This window comes from Ursus arctos, unplaced genomic scaffold, assembly GCF_023065955.2.
Source record: "Ursus arctos isolate Adak ecotype North America unplaced genomic scaffold, UrsArc2.0 scaffold_1, whole genome shotgun sequence".
NCBI classification, from domain to species: Eukaryota; Metazoa; Chordata; class Mammalia; order Carnivora; family Ursidae; genus Ursus; species Ursus arctos.
The window spans coordinates 24,225,006-24,246,283 of NW_026622763.1; the positions used below are offsets into that span (position 1 = coordinate 24,225,006).

General features: G+C 32.8%; 1 protein-coding gene across 1 annotated transcript in view; it reads right to left on the reverse strand.

Moving 5' to 3' along the window:
• Nucleotides 1–21,278, reverse strand: part of LRP1B (LDL receptor related protein 1B) — a 1,450,575-nt gene that overhangs the window by 305,462 nt on the left and 1,123,835 nt on the right. Inside the window, exons 42-43 of the mRNA XM_057306380.1 lie at nucleotides 19,406–19,595; nucleotides 15,865–16,069 (exon numbers count right to left, since the gene is read on the reverse strand). Coding sequence (XP_057162363.1) covers nucleotides 15,865–16,069; nucleotides 19,406–19,595 — 395 coding nt within the window. The remainder of the gene's footprint in view (nucleotides 1–15,864; nucleotides 16,070–19,405; nucleotides 19,596–21,278) is intronic.

Here is a 21,278-nt window from a genome sequence, read left to right on the forward strand (position 1 = left end):
CCACCATCTTCATTTCCACATCCTTTATGTCTTGTGGGGAACCAGTGTTTCAATATCTGTGGGCTCTGATAAATTATGCCATATCATGGATGCTTTAATAAATCTTATCCCATTTAAATCACCTGGCAATGCACAGACATTCTGTTGTTTTAGAGATTTGTGGAACACAGCTTATATCTTTAAAAAGATTTTATAAAACAATAAACATAAGGCATTTCTTTTTCTCTATTTTGAATCTTTAAAAATCTATAAGCACACTGACTTTTGCTTCTGGGAAGATGCAGTAGACATAGTCAATTCTTCTCACTAAGTACAACTAAAAATCCTGGAAATTGTATATAAAACAAATTCAAGATGACTGAAAGGTGGAGAGAAGAAGGCAGCCCAGCTAGGGAACTTGGGACTGAGGAACAACATGGTGGTGAGTTCCCTGGGCCTTATTTTTGCCTCATATATCCCAGACTTAGAACTGAGTAACTCAGTTCTGGCAACTCAGAAATGCCAATATGCACAAACAACAACAACAAAAGCCTGCTCTCTCTAGGCAAAAGACAGAAAAGATTCTAACTAGCAAGGCACTATTTTAGCCAAACACCACATAAAACACTGTGACCCACACACACTCACACCAGTGAAGGTCAAGTGGGGAACCTGGACTTGGACCCACTACCTGGCAGTAGTGAGTGCCCTCCCCCTTTCTACTAGAGTAGTGTCTGAAGAAGCCTAGTGGAGAATCAGGACTTTTAGCATCATCCAGGAATAATGAAATTAATCCACAGTGCTGACAGTGGAGACCAGCTGGGAAGATGTAACTCCCACCATCCCTGTCCAGGAGTAAAGAAGACAAACAAACAATCATGCCTCAGGTGCCAATAGAGTCTAAGTGGGGAACCTTAGCTTCTATCTCCACCTGGCAGTAACAAAGCAAGACCTCACTTTCCTCTCCCATAGTAATATCAGGGAAAGCCAGTTAAAACAGAAAGCTTAAATAAGATACAAAATTTCATACAATAAAACAACGTACATGTTCAATGGAGAATCGCTCATCATATCAAGAACCAGGAAGATCTCAAGAGATCTAGTCTGGGTGACAGTGTATTCATTTCTCTCTATTTTTTCCATTAATATATAATAAATCTCCCCATGGAATTAATATACATTTTATGTCATCATTTTAATGGAGTAACAGAATTCTATTGTCTTATTCTTCCTATTTTATCACATTTCTGTTTAGTCACTCACTATTCTTAAAGATTAGAAAGTTAATAGAAATTTATTAAATTCAGATTATAATTTGAATAACTCTTCATTTCCAAGGACACTTAAAATATATGAAAGCCAATATTGAGATAATAATCTGGATATTAAATTGTATTTCTTGAATTCAGAGACATGCCGAAGACAATAAAACACCTAAGTTTCCAGTAGTCCTTTAGGATTCACTAGTCAATGGGCTTATTTGTAATATATTTGACTGCAATTCCTGTTATGTAACAGGCAACAGATACCGTCAGTTCCATATATTCCATTGGTTAATCTGTTGGAATTTAAGCTCCCAGAATGCTTCTGGTAACAAACAGTCATTCTATTTTTTGTCTACGGTCCATATAGCTGTTCATAGGTACAGAATCCCATGTGTTTGAGGCATTCTAGATAAAACAGAAAGATAATTTCCTGCCAGGAAACCTTTCTTCATATCTCATTTTAAAACAAATTCCTCATCTTAGTGGCTCTCAATGGAAGCAGTTCCATCCCTTCTGGGAGTTTTGGAAAGTACTGGTTGTGATTTCACTTGACTGTGGGATGGGAGTTGGGTAGAGAGGTGGGAGGCATTGACTAGAAAATTCAGTGGTCAGGGACCAGGAATCTGGTTGTACCGTGACATAGAGGGCAATGGTGTACAATGAAGTGAGACTCAGCCAAGTTTCAAATGTCTTACAAGATTTTTTTTACAAAGGTGAAAACCTATTTACAATTATGAAAATCTAGACTCTAACTCCATTTTGCATGTATAAAAAGTATTTTTTACAGACCCCTTTCCTATATGCTTATTATTTTTCAAGGAATGCAACTTCTACACAAATTGAAGGATGACTTCACTTCATTGTGTTTAGATAATTATCAAGAATTTATTCCCAATTTTAAAGAACATCTGATCACTTCTTTACATTTTCTCCCTTAGTTTGTACATTTACATATTGAACTATGTCCTCTTTTATTATAAATTACTTCATATGTGTATTTTATATTATAACTCAGGTATTAAATTGAGCTTAGAAAAGTTACCTATAAAGATAGGCAAAAAGCAAGATTTCATTTCACAATAAGAATGGGAATGTTACAGAACATTTTTTTAATAAAAAAAAAAAAGGACGTTGACTCCAATAGATAGTTGGAAACTTTACTAATTAGCATTAGATACCACAATCGGAAACATTAGAAATTAATGTTGCTTTTTTGGGCCGTAGTTTCCAAGTCTACAGATTGTCCCAGTTAATGGTGGAAAATTCACTAAAACTTATAGTGACTGTTCATTCTGATGTTGACTTTAAATCAAAAATTAAATTTTTAAAATCCAAATATTTTACATCTTTTAAAAATTGAAATCACAATACCTATTTTTTTATAGGATATGATTTTGACTTGGCTAAGTAATTCAAACTTATGTTGCCAGATAATTCACCTTTCTAGGCATTAAAACCTATTTTATAAGTTTCAGAGTCCAGTCCTCTATAAATTTCATACTATCATTAAAATGATATTTCAAAAAGAGTAGATATCATAGACATAAGTACAGATTTGAAAGAAAAAAGGAAGGAAGGAAGGAAGGAAGGAAGGAAGGAAGGAAGGAAGGAAAGAGAAAGAAAAAGAAAGAAAGAAAGAAAGAAAGAAAGAAAGAAAGAAAGAAAGAAAAAAAGAAAAGAAAAAAGAAAAGAAAAAAGCAAAGCAGAGCAAAGAAAAGGAAAGATGATAGATGTCTTTATTCATTAATGGAATGAAATTACTGATCCTATAAGTAGAAAAGAAATATTTGGTGCTATAAAAAAGTAAAGTATCTAACATCCTTGTGATTGATATTACTTATAATTGACTAGTGTTTTTTACAACTTGTTTTCCTATTTTTACTCAAGAGAGTTCATATCATCAGAGTGTGTTTGTCTAGGAGGAAGATTATCCCACATCCTTCTCATTCTAAAGATAAATCTTAGGACTTAGTATTTTTGTCTGGGAATATACTCTGGAAAACAAAACAAACAAACAAACAAACAAACAAACAAACAAAAAAAAAACTTTGCATAAAGTTTCTAAAGTGTCAAAAATAAGAACAACAGCAAGTGCAATTTCTAGGAAATCGGAAAGTTTTGTGGCACTCAGGTAGCTGATACCTTCCAAGAAATGATTAACACTTACAGTGTAACTGCGGGGAGAAAGGCTATAATCACCCTGTCTTAGCCCCTGTCAGTATTAGTTATTGTTTCAGCTACTGGAGCAACAAAAATGACAGATACAGAACAGAAACAAAATCAGACTGAATGAAATTATTGTCTGTTTTTTTCCTTTTCCTTTCTTTTTTTTCCTTCTGGGGGGGTTATAATAACTGATCAGCCAGGAAGATTAAATTAAATATTGTTGAGCAGAGAATGCTTTTTTCAATAAATATGTAGGTAGAACCACCACACAAGTTAATATGGTATTTAAAATTAGAAAAACCCAAGAAATTATTACATTTTTATTGGTACAAGTCATATTTAAACCATGTGTGCATCTATTTTATTATGACCTCACCCTAAGATAAAATTGAATATTAAAACCTGAGTTTGATAGAAGAAATTAAACCTATGAATGGATTTGTTAAGCTAAATATTAATAGATAACTAAATTAGAAAAGGTAAAATGTATGTTTAAAAGCATATCTTCTTTTTCTGATAAATTTTTGATTTTTGAAAGGATTTGTTTCCCTGATCTACTGATTAGTAATGGATTACATAACTTTCCCTTGTTAAAGTACTGATTTGTAAGTAGTATAGCAGTATTTTGCAAATTTCTACAACACTTAAACCCATGGAATACCATCTTAAAAAAAAAAGTTCTTATCACAACACTACTCTATGCTATATTTCTCATTTAATTATAATGTGCATGAGCATATTAAAAGCTTTAAGGTACGACACAATAAATAAGTCTATTAGATTTTGTTTAAACGATAGTTTCAAAAATGTGCATGGCCACAGTTTAATTCCTATGGATAATCAAGAGAAGACAAATTCCTCAAACACACTTTGGGAGAACCATGGCAATGTACTCAATTTGTGGGCTCATAATATCCAGATTTATAAGAATCTCTCCAAATTTATCAATTAACTACATATAGGTTACTTCCTACTCATTAAAGAAGATACACTCTGAAGTAATTCAAACTGTAACATCAAACTTCTTTCCAATCAATCTGCTCCCCTGGGAATATTTGATCTCTCTCTCTCTCTCTTTCTTTTTCTCCCTCCCTCTTTTTCTCTCTACTGCATTTCTTCTCTACTGTCATCTGTTTCACCCAAAATTAACAAACAAACAATCAAAAAAAACGTACACACAACCATGTAAAGTAAATGATCTTTTCTGAAATTATTATTTCTCTGGCCATTCAATAATTTTGCGTTGTCTCAGCCCTTTCTGACTTTATAAGTTGAACAATATTTTTTTCTCTTTTTATATTTCATGGTCAGCAGCTAAGTCTTTCATAGAATCTTTAAACCTTCTTAACTTTATTTTCTACTTCCTAAATATGATTTTTTAAAATCCTATGGTTTTTCCCTGTCACACATTTCTGCAGTGCCTTTTACAATGCATGCCAAAATACAAAAAATAAAATTCATTATGTTGGTTTGCTGACCTGTTTATAAAAACTATATACAAATTCTAAGGAAATATATCAATTACATTAGTATGGTTGCCCAAGGGGAACAAAATAGGAGGAAGAATGAAGATAATAGGAAAACATACACGCACACACACACACACACACACACACAAAAGGGCCTGACACAGACCGATCAAAAGAAGATTAGAATGAACTCAACTAGCTACACAGGAATTTTTCAGATAAGGAACACTTAGCTTCTGTGAGGATCTAAAAAGAAATCTGGCCTAAAAGCTATCCTTTGATTTCTAGGGCTTCTACTCAATTGTACAGGCACATTCCAAATTAAGAATTAATATGGGTCACACTTTTTTACATATAAGTTAGTTAAAAAGATATAAGTGGGAAAAGCAAAAATCCTAAGTGGATAGGATATCAGAAAAATCATTCTGCTTTTTCAACAGTTATCATGTAACACAAGCATTTTTAGAGTTTTCTAGGACTTCTATAGCATTACGATATATACCCCTAGAATTTTTTTTCAGAATAAATATAATTTCTTTTGTTCCAAGATAAATATCTTATTATTACATCTCTAAACTTAAGCTAGATTGATTTTTAACTTTTCCTAAAGATAATAGGAGATGACCTACCTCTCCCTTATACTCCCAGTCTCATAGTTTTATGGTTATCTTTGTAATAGATTATAAAAACACATAATTAATCATGAAAATAAGCCTAAAAGTATAATAGGTATCCAGAAATTTAACTCAAATTAAAAAATGGCATTCAAGAACAAATAACTCATATTCTGTTTACAAAATAATGATTGAAACACAAGAGACAGTGGTTAATATATAGAAATGAGTGGTAATTCCATGGCACTGACCATGAACACTATGGCATAGCAAACACAGAATTCCGATAATTGGCAAAATAATAAGGTAACTTCGGACCCATACACATGCCTTTATCCAATGAGAATGATAAAGAAATAGAACATAAAGATTGAAGGTAATAAAAATTGAGTCTTATATATTTTTGAAGGATGGGTTATAGCTACCCATGAAAAAAATATTTCAGTGTTTTCTTTGCATTTCAAATTATAATGGTCAGGTCACCACAGAGGGCCATCTAACCAAGCAATTTCCTTAGACTATACCGTTATTAAAATAAATAAAAGGATAGAGAACCCCTTTTTGTAAAAGTTAAGTCTATTCCTAAATCCATGTGACACCTATAGGAAGGTCAGATCCTAACTGTTTCCTTAACTGCTTGGAAACTTGCATCATGTCTTTTGTATGCAAAAGTACTGTACAAAGTAAATTAACTCAATCAAAGTGGTAATGTCTCTCTTGAAAATGACAATTCTCACTAAGTATTTGAAACACTGTCAGAGAAAGAGAAAAAAAGCTGGTTGTTCAAGTTTATTTCAGAAGCCTAAATTGAGACCTAAAAACCAAATTCATAAATAAATTTTGCCTCAAAAAAGAAAAAAAATGCTAAAATAAAACTAAAATAAGTTATCAAGTACATCCAGTGAAATAAAAAATGAAAATATTCAAGGTGTGCATAAACAATCTTCTCACAGAGATGTTGAGGTGGGGAGTGTTCATGGGTTCATTATTAGGTATAAAAAGAAATAACAGCTAAAATCAACACAAATAATGTTCTCTAATTTTGTGAAAACAGAAGTAACTGTGAATTCTAAGATGTAGAAAAGATGAACTCTGTCCTCAAATCTAGTTAAGGAGACAAAATATAAGCTCATTCAAAGATGGCTAACGATGCCAAAAGAAATGTTGACATTTCAATTACAATTCTTAATATTTTGAGGTCATATCTTACATTCAAAACAGAATTACAATTATTAATGTATCTCCAATCTTTTCTTATTCTGTAGACCTTAAGTTCATACACAGAGGGCTCTTTTATAAATGAAGCCTTTAGGACTAGAGTTATGAGTTAGGTGCTAGCATCTCAATTTGCCTTGGAACTCACCACTCTGTTACACAGCCTTTCAGGAAAAAAAAAGAAAAGAAAAGAAAAGAAAGAAAAATCTACCCACTCACAGAGATCAGCCTTCTTCTACTTATTACATTAAAAGAAGACATTGTTCAATTTATCTTCAAGTATGGAATCTGTGACACAGACCTGAAAAATCATTATCTTGAAAGATAATCACTCTGTCATTAAGGAGGGATTATGGGGGAGTAATATTATTCGGAGCTTTTATGGCTTTGGGAAGGAAGTAGAGGATGGGACAATTTTGTAAATAAGCTGTTAAACATTTTTGCATTGGCCTGAAGTTTTGAGTTTTTTTTTTTTTTTTTGAGGTTCTTTATTATAATAATTTTTGTGAAACTAAGATAGATGTCCTGAGGAAGATTCTGAGTCATCTAAATCCTGGTTCCACCTAATTTGCATTAAAACAGAAAGACAAAGGGCCAAGTCAGCACACTCCCTACCTGCAAAGTGGCTCCCACTCTACCACATTTAGTGAGCGGTCTCAGCTGGATGAGCACACCCCAATGCCACTCCCACACTGCTACATCCAGCAGGTAGCACTGGCCAGAATGAGCACCCCTTCAAGGAAGCTCCCACCTGTTGCATCCTGCAGGTGGCCTCAGCCTGGACTGGTACCATGCCCAAGTAGCTCCGACCCCAGGATGTGGGGCGCAGGAGACAACCCCACCCACGAGTATGCCCACAACAGTCTCAGTTCAGCCACAACAGAAGCGCACACAGGGGCCACAACTGGAACACCTGGTTCTGGTGACCAGGGGGTGCTGATCTTCTGGAACCCACAAATACAATAACTGAAATTGAAAAAAATATGCTAGAAGAAATCAATAGCAGATTAGATGATGCATAAGAACAGATCACTAATCTGGGAAAGAGGGTAGTGAAATCACCCAGGCTGAACAGCCCAAATAAAAATAATAATAATAATTAAAACATGAAGATAGTTTAAGAGATCTCTGTAACAACATTAAGTGCATTTATAGGGGTCTCAGAAGGAGAAAAAAGAAAGAAAGGGGCAGAAAACTTATTTGAAGAAATAATAGCTAAAACTTCCCTAATGTGGGGAAGGAAACAGACTTCTGGGTTCAGGAATCAAAGAGAATTTCCAGCAAAATGAACCCCCAAAAATCTATACCCAGACACATTATAATTAAAATGTCAAAATTTAAAAATGGAGAATCTTAAAAGCAGGAAGACAAGAGCAACTAGTTATATACAAGGGAACCCTCATGAGACTATCAGCTAATTTTTCAGCAGAAAATTTGCAGGCCAGAGTGGCTCAATATATTCAAAGTGCTGAAAGAAAAAAATTACAACCAAAAATACTCTACCTGGCAAGATTTTAATTCAGAATTGAAGGAGAGATAAAGAGTTTCTCAGACAAAGTTAACAGAGTTGATCACAACTAAATTGGCCTTACATAAAATATCAAAGGGATTTCTTCAAACAGAAAAGAAATGGCCACAACTAGAAGTAAGAAAATTATAAAAGAAAATAAAAACCTCTTAGTAAAAGCAAACATATAATAAAAGTAGTAGATCAACCACTTACAAAGCTAGTATGAAAGATAAATGACAAAAGGAAAAAAATCAACTGTATCAACAATTAAAGAATACACAAAATTTAAAAATGTAAGGTATGAGCTCGAAAGGATAAAACATGGTTGGAGAGTAAAACTATTGCTTTTAGAACATGTCTGAACTTAAGTGACCACCAACTTGAAGTAGACTGATTATATATATATATATATATATTATTTATTTATTTATTTACATATCTATTTTATAAATATATAAATAATATTTTTAAATATTTATAAATATACATTCAATTTAAAATTTATAAATATTTGTAAGAAAATATATATTATGTATTTAAATATTTCAAAATATATGAACTCCATTGTAACCAGAAATGAAGAAACTAAATAATTACATGAAAAATAAAGAGAAAGTAATCCAAACATGACACTAAAGAAAGTTGTCAATCACAACAGAAGAGAGCAGGAGAAGAAGAAAAGAGCAGAAAGAACTTTAGAAAACAGCTTAAAAACAATTAACAAACTGGCAATATACCTACCTATCAGTAATTACTGTAAATGAAAATATACTAAATGATCCAATCAAAAGACATAGGTGGCATTGGTGGTATAGTGGTGAGCATAGCTGCCTTCCAAAAGACAAAGCTGAATAAATTAAAAAAGAAAAGTTCCATGTCTCTACAAGACAGTCACTTCAAACCTACAGGCATATAGATTGAAAGTAAAGGGATGGAAAGAGATATTCTGTGCAAATGGAAGCAAAAAGAAATCTGCAGCAGCAATACTTACATCAACGAACAAACAAACAAACAAACAAAAAACAGATTTTAAAACAGACTATAACAAGAGACAAAGAGGGCATGACATAATGATAAAGGGCTCAATTCAACAAGAGAATATACCAATTGTAAATATCTATGCACCCAACATTAGAGTACCTAAATATATAGAGCAAATATTAATGGATATAAAGGGAGAAACTGATAGTAATACAAACATAGTAGGAGACTATAACACCCCCAATACATCAATGAATAGATCATCCAGACAGAAAATCAATAAGGAAACATCGGCCTTAAAGTACACATTAGACTAGATGGACATGAAGAACATTCCATCCAAAAACTGATGAAGACACTGTTTTCAAGTGCACATGGAACACTGTCTAGGATAGGTTACGTGTTAGGCTACAAAACAAGTCTCAATAAGTTTAAGAAGAAGTATTTTTCCCTATCACAACAGTATGAAACGAGAAATCAGTTACAAGAGGAAAACTGTAAAAATCACAAAAATGTAGATATTAAGCAACATGCTACTAAACACCAAGTGAGTCAATGAAGAAATCAAAAAGGATATAAAAAAAATACATGGGGAAAAATAAAATTGGACACACAATACTCTAAAATCCATGGAACCCAACAAAAGAAGTTCTAAGAGGGAAGTTTATAGTGATACAACCCTACCTCAAGAAACAAGAAAAACCTCAAAAAACAATCTAATCTTACACCTCATAGAAAGAAAAGAAAGAACAAACATAGCCCCAAGTTAGTAAAAGGAAATAATAAAGATCAGAGGAGAAATAAATGAAATATAAAGACAAAAAAAATTAGAAAAGATCAATAAAACTAAAATAAGGTTCTTTAAAAGGATAAACAAAATTGATAGACTTTAGCCAAATTTAAGAAAAAAAACAAGAGAGGACCCAAAAATATAAAATCTGAAAGCAAAGAGTAGAAGTTACAACTGACAACATAGAAATACAAAGGATTCAGGGCACCTGGGTGGCTCAGTCAGTTAAGCATCTGCCTTGGGCTTAGGTCATGATCCAGGGGTCCTGGGATCAAGCCCTGCATTGGTCTTCTGCTCATCAGGGAGCCTACTACTCCCTCTCCCTCTCCCTGCCCCTCTGCCTCTCCCTCTTTCTCTCCCTCTTTCTCTCTGTCAAATGAATAAATACAATCTTAAAAAAACAAAAAGAAATACAAAGGGTTATAAGAGACTTCTAGGAACAGTTGTACGCCAACTCCCTCTTTCTCTCTGTCAAATGAATAAATACAATCTTAAAAAAACAAAAAGAAATACAAAGGGTTATAAGAGACTTCTAGGAACAGTTGTACGCCAACAAACTGGACAACCTAGAAGAAAAGGATAAAGTTCTAGAAATGTAACTCTTCCAAGATTGAATCAAGAAAGAAAGAAAGAAAGAAAGAAAGAAAGAAAGAAAGAAAGAAAGGAAGGAAGGAAGGAAGGAAGGGAGGAAGGAAGGAAGGAAGGAGGAAGAAGAAAGAAGAAAGAAAGAAAGAAAGAAAGAAAGAAAGAAAGAAAGAAAGAAAGAAAGAAAGAAAGAGAGAGAGAAAGAAAACGTGAACAGAATAATTACTAGGAATGAAATTGAATCAGTAATCAAAAACCTCCCAAAAAACAATTTTTCTAAACATATGAAGAATAGATAATACCTATTCTTCTCAAACTATTCCAAAAAGTTAAAGAGAAAGATATGCTTCCAAATTTATTCTATAATGCCAGCATTACCTTGATACCAAAACCAGACAAAGGCACTGCAAAAAAAGGAAATTACAGGCTAATATCCTCCTTCATAAACATACATGCACAAATTCTCAACGAAATATTCATTTCAATTAAAAATGAGCAAGAGGACCTGAATAGAGATTTTTCTGAAGAACATACAGATGTCCAACACATACATGAAAAGATGCTCAACATCACTAATCATCAGGGAAATGTAAATCAAAGTCACAATTACATGTCAGCTTATACCTGCCAGAATGGCTAGTATCAAAAAACAAGAAATAACAAGTGTTGGCAAGCATGTGGAGAAATGCGAATGGTCACCTGTTGATGTGAGAATATAAATTGGTGCAGCCACTGTGGAAAACAGAATGGAAGTTTCTTAGAAAACTAAAAATAGAAATGCCATGTAATTCAGTAATTCTACTTTTGGGTATTTATCCAAAAAAACCAAAAACTCTTATTTGAAAAGATATACACATCAATACATTCATTGAAGTATTATTTACAATAGCCAAGATGTGTAAGCAACCCAAGTGCCCATCAATAGATGAATGGATAGAGAACATGTAAAATATATATATTGCAATATTAACTCAGCCATAAAAGGAACGAACTCTTGCCTTTTGTGAAAACATAGATGGATTTAGAGGGCATTATGCTACATGAAATAATTCAGAGAAAGCCAAATACTGTATGATCTCACTTACATGTGGAACCAAAAGTACAAAACAAACTGATGAAACAAAACAGACTCATAGATACAGAAGCAAACTGGTAGTTGCCGGAGGTAAGGGAGTTGGGGGATGGGCAAGATAGATGAAGGGGATTAAGAGGTACGAACTGCAGTTTAGAATAAATAAGTCACGGGGATTAAAAGTACAGCATAGGGAATACAGTCAATAATATTGCAATAATTTTATATGGTGACAGATGGTACCTAGACTAATTGTCTATCATTTTGTAATGTCTATAAATGTTGTATCACTATGTTGTACACCTAAAATTAATGTAATATTTTATGTTCACTATACTTCAATTAAAAAAAACAGAGAGAAGACACAAATGAAAACAGTTTTATGTCAAGATTTGATTGTATTTATAGTCAATAGCTAACACATTTGCTCTATCCTATGTCTTTAGGTAACAGAAAAATCTCTGCGGTATTCAGTGTGCTTTTTATTAAAAAAAAAATCGTTGTTGGTTAAAACAGAACTCTACAGAATTTCTTTTTTTTTTTTTTCAAAGACAAATGGAGTAGAAGCTACTAGAGATTATATAACCTTGAACTATTTGTTGTATTATATAGTCCTATGTCTTCATAATCCAACTATCCAGATGCATATTTATTAAAAACCAGATGAGCTGAACACTCATTTGCTCCTTTACAATAAAGATAAAGGTAAATAAATCTAGATGGATGTAAAAATGTAATAAATTTTGAAATACTTTCCCAGCTTTGGGGCCAAATCAGATTTTTTTTTATGATAAAATAGAGGAATGTAAATATGTAATTCTAAGTTTGAGACAAAATTGGTTAGTGTCCTGTGTGAGGATAAACCATAGCCTTTAAACTAATGTTCTCCTCTCAACATTTGCATCTCTACAGGACAGAAATCTTTTTCCCCAAATTTTATTGAAATATACTTGACATATAACATATGTAAGCTTAAAATATATAAATGATTATTTGAAATTGTTTATATTGCAAAACGATTACCACAATAAGGTTAGTTAATAAATCCATAACCTCACATAGTTAGAATTTGTGTGTGTGTGGTGGTGGTGCTGGTGAGAATATTTAAAATCTACTCTTTCAGCAACTTCAAATATACAATACAATATTGTTCACTATAGCCAGCCAGAAAGTATCCTGGTTTAGACAGGGATGAGAAATGGAGAGTTGAAATCTTAACTAGGCACATATTTTTTAAGTGTCAAAAGAAATCTTTAAAGTTATAGTACAGATGATGACTGAACCACTTAGAGTAGCTATAATTACCATACATAAGAATATTCTGTGGGGGTAAAAGCAAAGAAGGTATATAAAAAAAAAATAAATTGAAGTGGATAAAGAATTGTTATAAGGCACTATGGAAGCATTTTCTGTATCAGTCCCTAGTAGAAAGTAATACCACATCCAGGACAATGATTTTCCTGACTGCCATTTTAAAAGCATTATCCAATAGCTTCATTTAGAGTTTCTTTGCTATATTCTTGGGCACATACTTTTGTACTGTATCCTCATAATAACCTTGAAAGTTAGGTAGATAATTTGAATATTAGAAAACTAAAATTTATGAAGATTAAATGACTGGCCTTTATTTTTATCTTACTATTATTTTTTACTGATAATGGCTAATTTTCATCCAATAACTATTATTTTATTTTGTTAAAAAATATTTAATTTATTTAAGCTAAGGAAAAAAAAAAGTTTACCCATTTCTCTCACTCCTACCACCTCTTGTAACCACCAATGTGTTCTCTGTATCTGTGAGCTTTGTTTGTTTACTTGTTTGTTTTTTATGATTCCACATATAAGGGAGATCATAAGGTATTTGTCTTTTTCAGATTTATTTCACTTAGCAGAATGCCTCAAGGTCCACCCACATTGTCACAAATGGCAAAATATCACTCTTTTTATGGTTGAATAATACTCCATTATATAAATATACTATATTTTCTTTATTCATTTGGCTGTTGATGGACACTTGGGTTGCTTCCACATCTCATCTATTATAAATAATACTTCAATCATCACAGGAGTGGATATATCTTTTCAAATTTGTATTTTTGTTTTCTTGGTTTAAATATTCAGAAGTGGAATTGCTAGATAATATGGTATTTCTGATTTTAATTTTTTGAGGAATCTCCATACTGTTTTCCATAGTGGCTGCACCAATTGACATTTTCACCCTTAGTGCACAGTGTTCCCTTTTCTCTACATCCTTGCCAACACTTATTTCTTATCCTTTTGATACTAGCCATTCTAACAGGTAAGAGGTAATACCTCATTGTGTGTTTTTTTTTACAATTTTATTTATTTATTTATTTATTTATTTATTTATTTATTTATTTAGGGATAGAGAGAGAGAGAGCACGAGCGGGGGGGCGGGGGTGAGAGGGAGAAGCAGACTCCCCGCTGAGCAGGGAGCCCGATGTGGGGCTCAATCCTAGGACCCTGGGATCATGACCTGAGCCCAAGGCAGCTGCTTAACCAACTGAGCCACCCAGGTGCCCCGTTCATTGTGGTTTTGATTTACGTTTCCCTGATGAGTAATATTGAACATCTTTTCATGTGTCTGTTGGCAATCTGTATATCTTTTTTGGAAAAATGGATATTGTTTGAATTGGAAACATGTTTATTGGAAACTTGGAAAAATATTTATTCCATTCTTCTGCCCATGTTTAAATCAGATTGTTTTGAGGTTTTTTGTTTCTGTTTTGCTATTAAGTTGTGTGAGTTCATTCTATATTTTGCTTATTACTTCACATGCCTTTTAATTGGAAAAGACAGACCAAGATTGTCATCACATTTACTGCCTTTAACACAAACTGAACTCATCAGGTCTTAGCTCATTATTCACATGTTCTTTAAGCACTCAACTGTACTGTATCAGTACTACTCAAGGTAGTCACTCCATAATAAGATGAGGGATCTGTGCTAGAACGTAAACCTATGTATTTCTTCTTTCTTCAAGAAACTATCTCTCTCTGTTTCTGTCATTCTCTTTCACACACACACACACATATCTATACCTCTATATATAGATATAGACTTATACATATATGTGTCTATACAATTAGTTGCCCAGGGATAATTATCTATGTCTATATTTATAATATATAAATATATAATGCATATTTATACACACATACACATAATGCATACGTGTATATCTATAAATATAAATATATTTATAGCCATATATTCAATTGAATTAAACATTATGCTTAATGGTATAGATTAGGCATTAAGAAACTAGGGCCTCCTAGTTGATTGCCTATTTCTGTAAATCCAGTTTTACTGAAATACTGTCATACCCATTCATTTACATATTCCCTATGTCTGCCTTTAACACTATAAGTCATTGCAGTTGTGATAGAGACAATATGGTCCATAAGGCTTCAAATATTTACCATGTGGCCCTTTAGGAAATGCAGTGGAGGAGTGAAGAGCCTCAGGATTTTTTTGTCCTCTTGGCATGCACTGGGCTGGGAGTGCAAGGGTAAAGATTTCCCCAGTCGTGTTACCACACAGATCTTAACCACCTGAGCTCTGAGCTTTTTCAGTTGCCAAGGACTACTGTTCTCATAGGATAAGTGGTGGACACTGGACTTTTATTATTCTATAGGCCTTAAATACCTGCTGTAAGGGTTGTACAGGCGCAGCATAAAGACTGCTCCGTTAACATTTTATTTGGAACCCAGAAAAAAGAGAGAATACACATGACCCTGAAAGAATTTTCATTCTTCTCTCTTCAAAGCTTTTTAAGTTGTTTTGAGAACCCAAGCACAGACAGAGAATTATTTTCTTCTTTTCCAGTGTTCTTTTATCCAAGGGCAGCAAATCAATTTCATTTCACATTTAAAAAACTATAAATAACTAACAATGAAACTTATGCAAATCAGTCTAACAATTCCAGTTCAATTAATAGTTAGGAAAAATTCAGTTATTATTTCTCCAGAATAAAGTTTGTAAGAGTTAGACTGTCTCTATGGTAGCAAATGCACTTGAACAAATTTTTCAAAATATTATCCAGTTTTCTTTTCTACTTTATATTCAATTGGATTGGTTCAAACAATTATATATTTTGAAATCCCTTGATACACATATTTTAGGCAAGTACAAAGCATATTTTTTTAAAAGTATAATTGCTTAAATCTATAATCAAGAAATTCTCAGTTAACTTACATGTCTCTGGGATCCATCATATTCACATCTTTCAATTTTTCCTAGGCTGCCATCTGAGAAATACAGCTTCTCTGCACGGTGGTCAATAGTGAGACCATTTGGAGTGAGTATGTCTGTACTGACCACCACTTGAGCATTTTTCCCAGTCAGGGTAGATCTCATAATACTTGGATGCTGTTCATTCCAGTTGGTCCAAAACATTAAGCTAATTAAAATGAAAATTGTGATAATAAATTAAAATTTTCATTAACAACAGAAACAGTGGAAACGTGGCAATGTTAAGCTGTTTTAAAAAAAAGCAAAATTATTTGTCTCATATTCTATGACCTTTAAGGAAGTCTAGGGAATGAGTGGAGATATGTTTATTATGGATGCATGCATATTTTTCTCAGTTTCTTAAATAAAACCTAGAAATATTTCTGAAAAACAATTATCTTGTACATTCTCTCAAATAAACTAAATTGAGTCAGTTTGAAGGATAGTGAGAATTTATTGTAATCATGAAAGAAACAGTTATCTTAAATTTTCTATAAGTCGCAAATGTATTCTAACTTATTAATATCATGTTTCAGCAAACTGAGTATAATTGTTTTAGACATCATTCTTAACCTAGCTTTATTTCTTTTTTTTAATTAGTAAATATCAATCTACTTCTCTTTCCTGGTTTGTTTTTTAAATTCTCCATTCTCCTTTGCATATGTTTTAGAGAAATACAACTAATAAACGCCTATATTTCTTTAATCTCTTCTCTTCTCTTCTCTTCTCTTCTCTTCTCTTCTCTTCTCTCTTTGGCAGTGTGATTTTTTTTTTTTTTAAATAAATGACAATGTTGCTTTTGGAATTCCAGAGGTTGTCTCAACTCCCTAAAAGTGTTCTCTGTTACTTACAGATGAAACCAGTGTCTGTCAACCTGTTCTTTGGGGAAGCCTTTACAAGTCACTGGAAAAAGAGAATCTGTAGAGTTTCAGTTTCTAATCCGTATTTTTACCAAAACAGCTCTCCTTTCTCTTCTTTTATCTATAGGACTGTCCCTAAGAGTTTATTTGAAGACTGGTTGCTGCTGCTTAGAATGGAACAAAGGAGGGAAGGAAGGAAGGAAAGAAGGAGGGAGGGAGGGAAACAGGGAGGGGAGGAAAAATGAAGGAAGGAAGGAAGGAAGGAAGGAAGGAAGGAAGGAAGGAAGGAAGGAAGGAAGGAAAGAAGGAAGGAAGGAAGGAAGGAAGGAAGGAAGGAAGGAAGGAAGGAAGGAAGGAAAGAAGGAAGGAAGGAAAGAAGGAAGGAAGGAAGGAAGGAAAGAAGGAAGAAAAGAAAAAGGAGGAAAGGAAGAAGGGAGAAAGAGGAGAGGCTGAGAGGCAGGCTATTCTACATATTTGAAATAATATGCTTAATATATGTTGACAAAAAAAACTATTTGAAATAATATTTCCTATTTATAGCAAGATTGTATATACCATTCCTATGTATAATAATTTAAAGGTCATGTAGAATTATAACCAACAAAATTTTTAACATGTGGTTTTTTAGTATTATGCAAACACTTATTACTAACAATATTCAAGTCACAATAAAAATCTTTCTATTTGCTAGTTTAAAATATAACCCTCACCAATTGAGAAGAGCTGGGTCAACTGTGCTCTTTGTTAAAATGCTTCATAGTCTTTTTATCTATCCTATGGAACATGAAAGTGCTCTTAGTGAGCAAGTGTCAAAAGTATTTTGTCCTATGAATGAGTAAATTTGCAAAGAAAAATGGCATTCCACTTTCTTAAATTACACAGTAGTTTTATCCACTCAGTGTGACTTTTGAAAGAAAACTAGTTAAAACATTTTAAAACTTATGCATATAATATATTTTCCTAAATTATTGGTTTTAGAGTTACAGAATTTCTGAAGGTATTAGTGTTCCTTTAATTTCACCTCTCATTTCATGAATAAGAAAACGGAAGCCAGAGAACTTGAGTAATTAAAATTATAGTAACTAAACCAAGTTTTGAACTCAAATAGTTTTTACCTAGAATTTCAGATTTTATTTAAAAATTTCTGTTAACCAACTGACATACATTTTCAAAAGTGATTTGAAAGTGTCATTGGTATGTATAATAACAAAATATTTTTAAACTTTAAATTTTAGTTATATGTAATTTTTCAATTAAAACATTTTCGTGTGTTTAATTCTAATTTACAGTTCACTAGATGTAAGATGGAAGTGTAACTTTAGCTCTGTAGTAAATACAGGATAAAGCACTTATCGATTAAAACTAATTATACATAATATTGTCAGTTATCTCCCTTATGTTTATTTCAAAATTGTCTTAGAAATTCCTTTGATTAACTGCAGAACACTTATTACTGTGCTAAGATTCTGCTGCCGAACAGTTAAGATCAATGCAGTTGCTTGAACAACAAGCTGTATTGTGATAGGTCAGCGGCGTGAGCAGAACTGGCTCTGCCCAGGCGTCGGAAGGCCTGTGTCCATCTCAACTAACACGCCAAAGCTGTGTGAGGAATCAACTTTCTCTCAACCTTCAGAGTCTTCATTTATAAGATCAAGGTGTTAACTGAATTACATCTAATCTCTTTTCGAGCTCTATATGAGTGTCCAGATTTAGTTATTCACACATTGACTAATTTATAGTCCTTTCTTTTTTCAAGTGGTTAGGGTCAGTGTTTACCAACAATTGTTTTTTATTCTTCATTTTTTCTTTGCCACATCTAAAAAGAGCTCTCCCATTTCTCCTTGGTGAAAGCCAGATTTGTCTGATTGTTGTTTATTTGATTAATTTAAGAACAAAAGGACTGTCCAGTAGTTAACAAATATTCTTATAATATTGTATGAAAGTAGAACTTCATAAATATCTTTTTTCTACATAACCCAAGCTTTGTTCTCCTTTTTTCATACAATTGCTTCCTTATGGCATCCATCCCAAACATGAGTTTTTTTCTAATTTGCTTTGTTTTTTTATTCACTCTATACCATGGCCTGAGCATTTCTTCTTGTCATGAATTCTTTGTAAGTATTATTATAAATGCCTGCACAATAAACCACCAAACACATGTGGACTATTTAGACTATTGTCCAGTCTTTTGAAAATACAGCTGCACACAAAGAGTTATTGTTGTTTTTTTCTGTATTTCAATTGGAAAGATCCCCAGTTGTTAAAATTACTTAATTAGATTATAGAAACATCTTTTAGTTTTCAATACATGTTAACAGGGTTTTTTTTAAGATTTATCATTTTAATCATCTATGCATTAATGTTTACTTCATATACCTTTTCCAGAGCAGTATTGTTTCTATTTTCCCTGTCATCATTTAAATTTTCTTTTGCTGGAATTTTCATGGAGTTGATACCTAGCATTTCACAAGTCTGGATCCTAATTACTCATGTTTACAATGTTCTTTTTAAAAAATAGTTTTATGAATCAGGAAAGGAGAACTTCAAAGAACACCTGTGTCTTAAAAGTTAATTCTTTTAAAAATTAATATAACTTTGATAATCTTTGACTTCTAATGAAGAAATAACAATTCACTGTTTCTTACTTTTGGCATTCATCCAGGGCTAATACATGTGGGTGGTCATCCTCTGACATGGCAATGACTGCTTCCCTGTCAAATGCTCCTGGTCGCGTCTGGTCCACTGTATGTCTGGTGATGGATGAGGTAGTGGAGCTGGTCCAGTACAGGGTATCCCAAGCCCTGTGATAAGCAAGTCCTTCAACAGAACCCACATCTGAGGGGGGAAAGAAAAGAACAAATGTACACTTTTATCTACAAAAGACAGAGTTCTGAACAGAAAAGGCATTTCATCTATATTCATATATCTATAAGTTATTTTAGCAATCATTTCTTCCCAAACTCTCCAGAATGAAAACATAATAATTTTGATGCCTACAATTGATAGCTGACTACACACAGCAAAACTGAGCTATGAACTGGTTTATTTGTCACAAGAGCAGTTTTTGCAAAATGATGTCATTAAAGTCTGAATCTTCTCACCACCCCCTCAAGAAAAAAAATCTCAATTAAACAACTGATTTTTATTTAAGAAAATGGTGTCTCTTTTTTCATATCTTAATCATTAATTTTCAAAAAGTAGCCACTGTGCAATAATTTACAGATGCTTTTGAAAGTCATATGTAGAGGTTCCCATTGAGGTATAAGCATAATGAATTTTATCTTGATACTATATCTGAAGACATCAAGGAAAAGTAAATACATCAAAAACTATAACAGTATTGAAATGCCAAATCCAACACCACATTTCCAACTATTAAACAATGGTAGAGAATGTTTTAATAAGTTACTGTAGTAAGTTCTTTGATTCTATTCAACTAATGTGGTATAAAAGTAAAAGAAAATGAAATTAATTACCAGCTAACATAAGCTTTAAGTGTTGTCAGAAAAGATAAATGGTAGTACACAGATTCCAGTACATAAAAGTGACAATGTGAAAAACATGAGTAATTATTTCTTAAATTGTGCTCCCAATTACTAGGATAACACAAGATAGCTGTGTTATTTTTCAAAGGTGCTTTGAGTCCTTTTTTAGTATAACTAAATTATTATAGTCTTTCCTTTGTGTTGTCTGTTTTCCTCAGAGTTATTACTCTTAGCACGTTTAATTTCAGGAAGGATATATATAGCTTCGGCAGTCATGCTAAGAAATTAACATTATAACAAGCAGAGCTTTTCTACTGAATTTCTCTCAAAAAATCTCCTAAAGGAAATATTCAGCTCTTCTAAAATTAGGTAGATAAAAAGCGTTATTTTCAGGTTTAAGATGGGTAAATACTTAGTTTGATGGTCAATAGAACTTAGTGGGAGAGCAAAACAATATTAAAGTCTTTTGAACTAGATTTCTTTAATGTGACGAAGCTCTGTCATTTTTTTTTTCTACACACAACAGAGAAAGATCCACTAACAACAAAATTATTAGCTATGATTTATTGGGCACTGTCTTTCTGCTAGGAATTGTGCTAACTATTCTGTATGCATCACTTTATCTGTAAAGCTACTCTGAAGTTTGTTTCATTGTTCTTTTCCTAAAAAGGAAACTGAAACCCATGATCACAGGACACATAGAGTTAAAGTAAGATTTTTAACACAGGTTCATCTGCTTCTAAAAGTCTATATTCTTTACCACCATCATTTAGAGATGGGTTTATAGCCCCTATCACGAATTCTCAATCTACACAAAGCTAGAATCAAACAAATGACTCCGTAGTTTCAACTTGTCTGACTCCAGGTGAATTGTATAACCAGTAATTTACTATGAGTGGCCTCCTCTTACACATTCAACAAGACAATTTACAAGAAATTAATATGGCTGATTAGTATGGAAACAGGCCAGAGATGATGGGGAAAAATTATTAAACACAATCACAATAAAATCCATTAAACTCTTTTTATATGA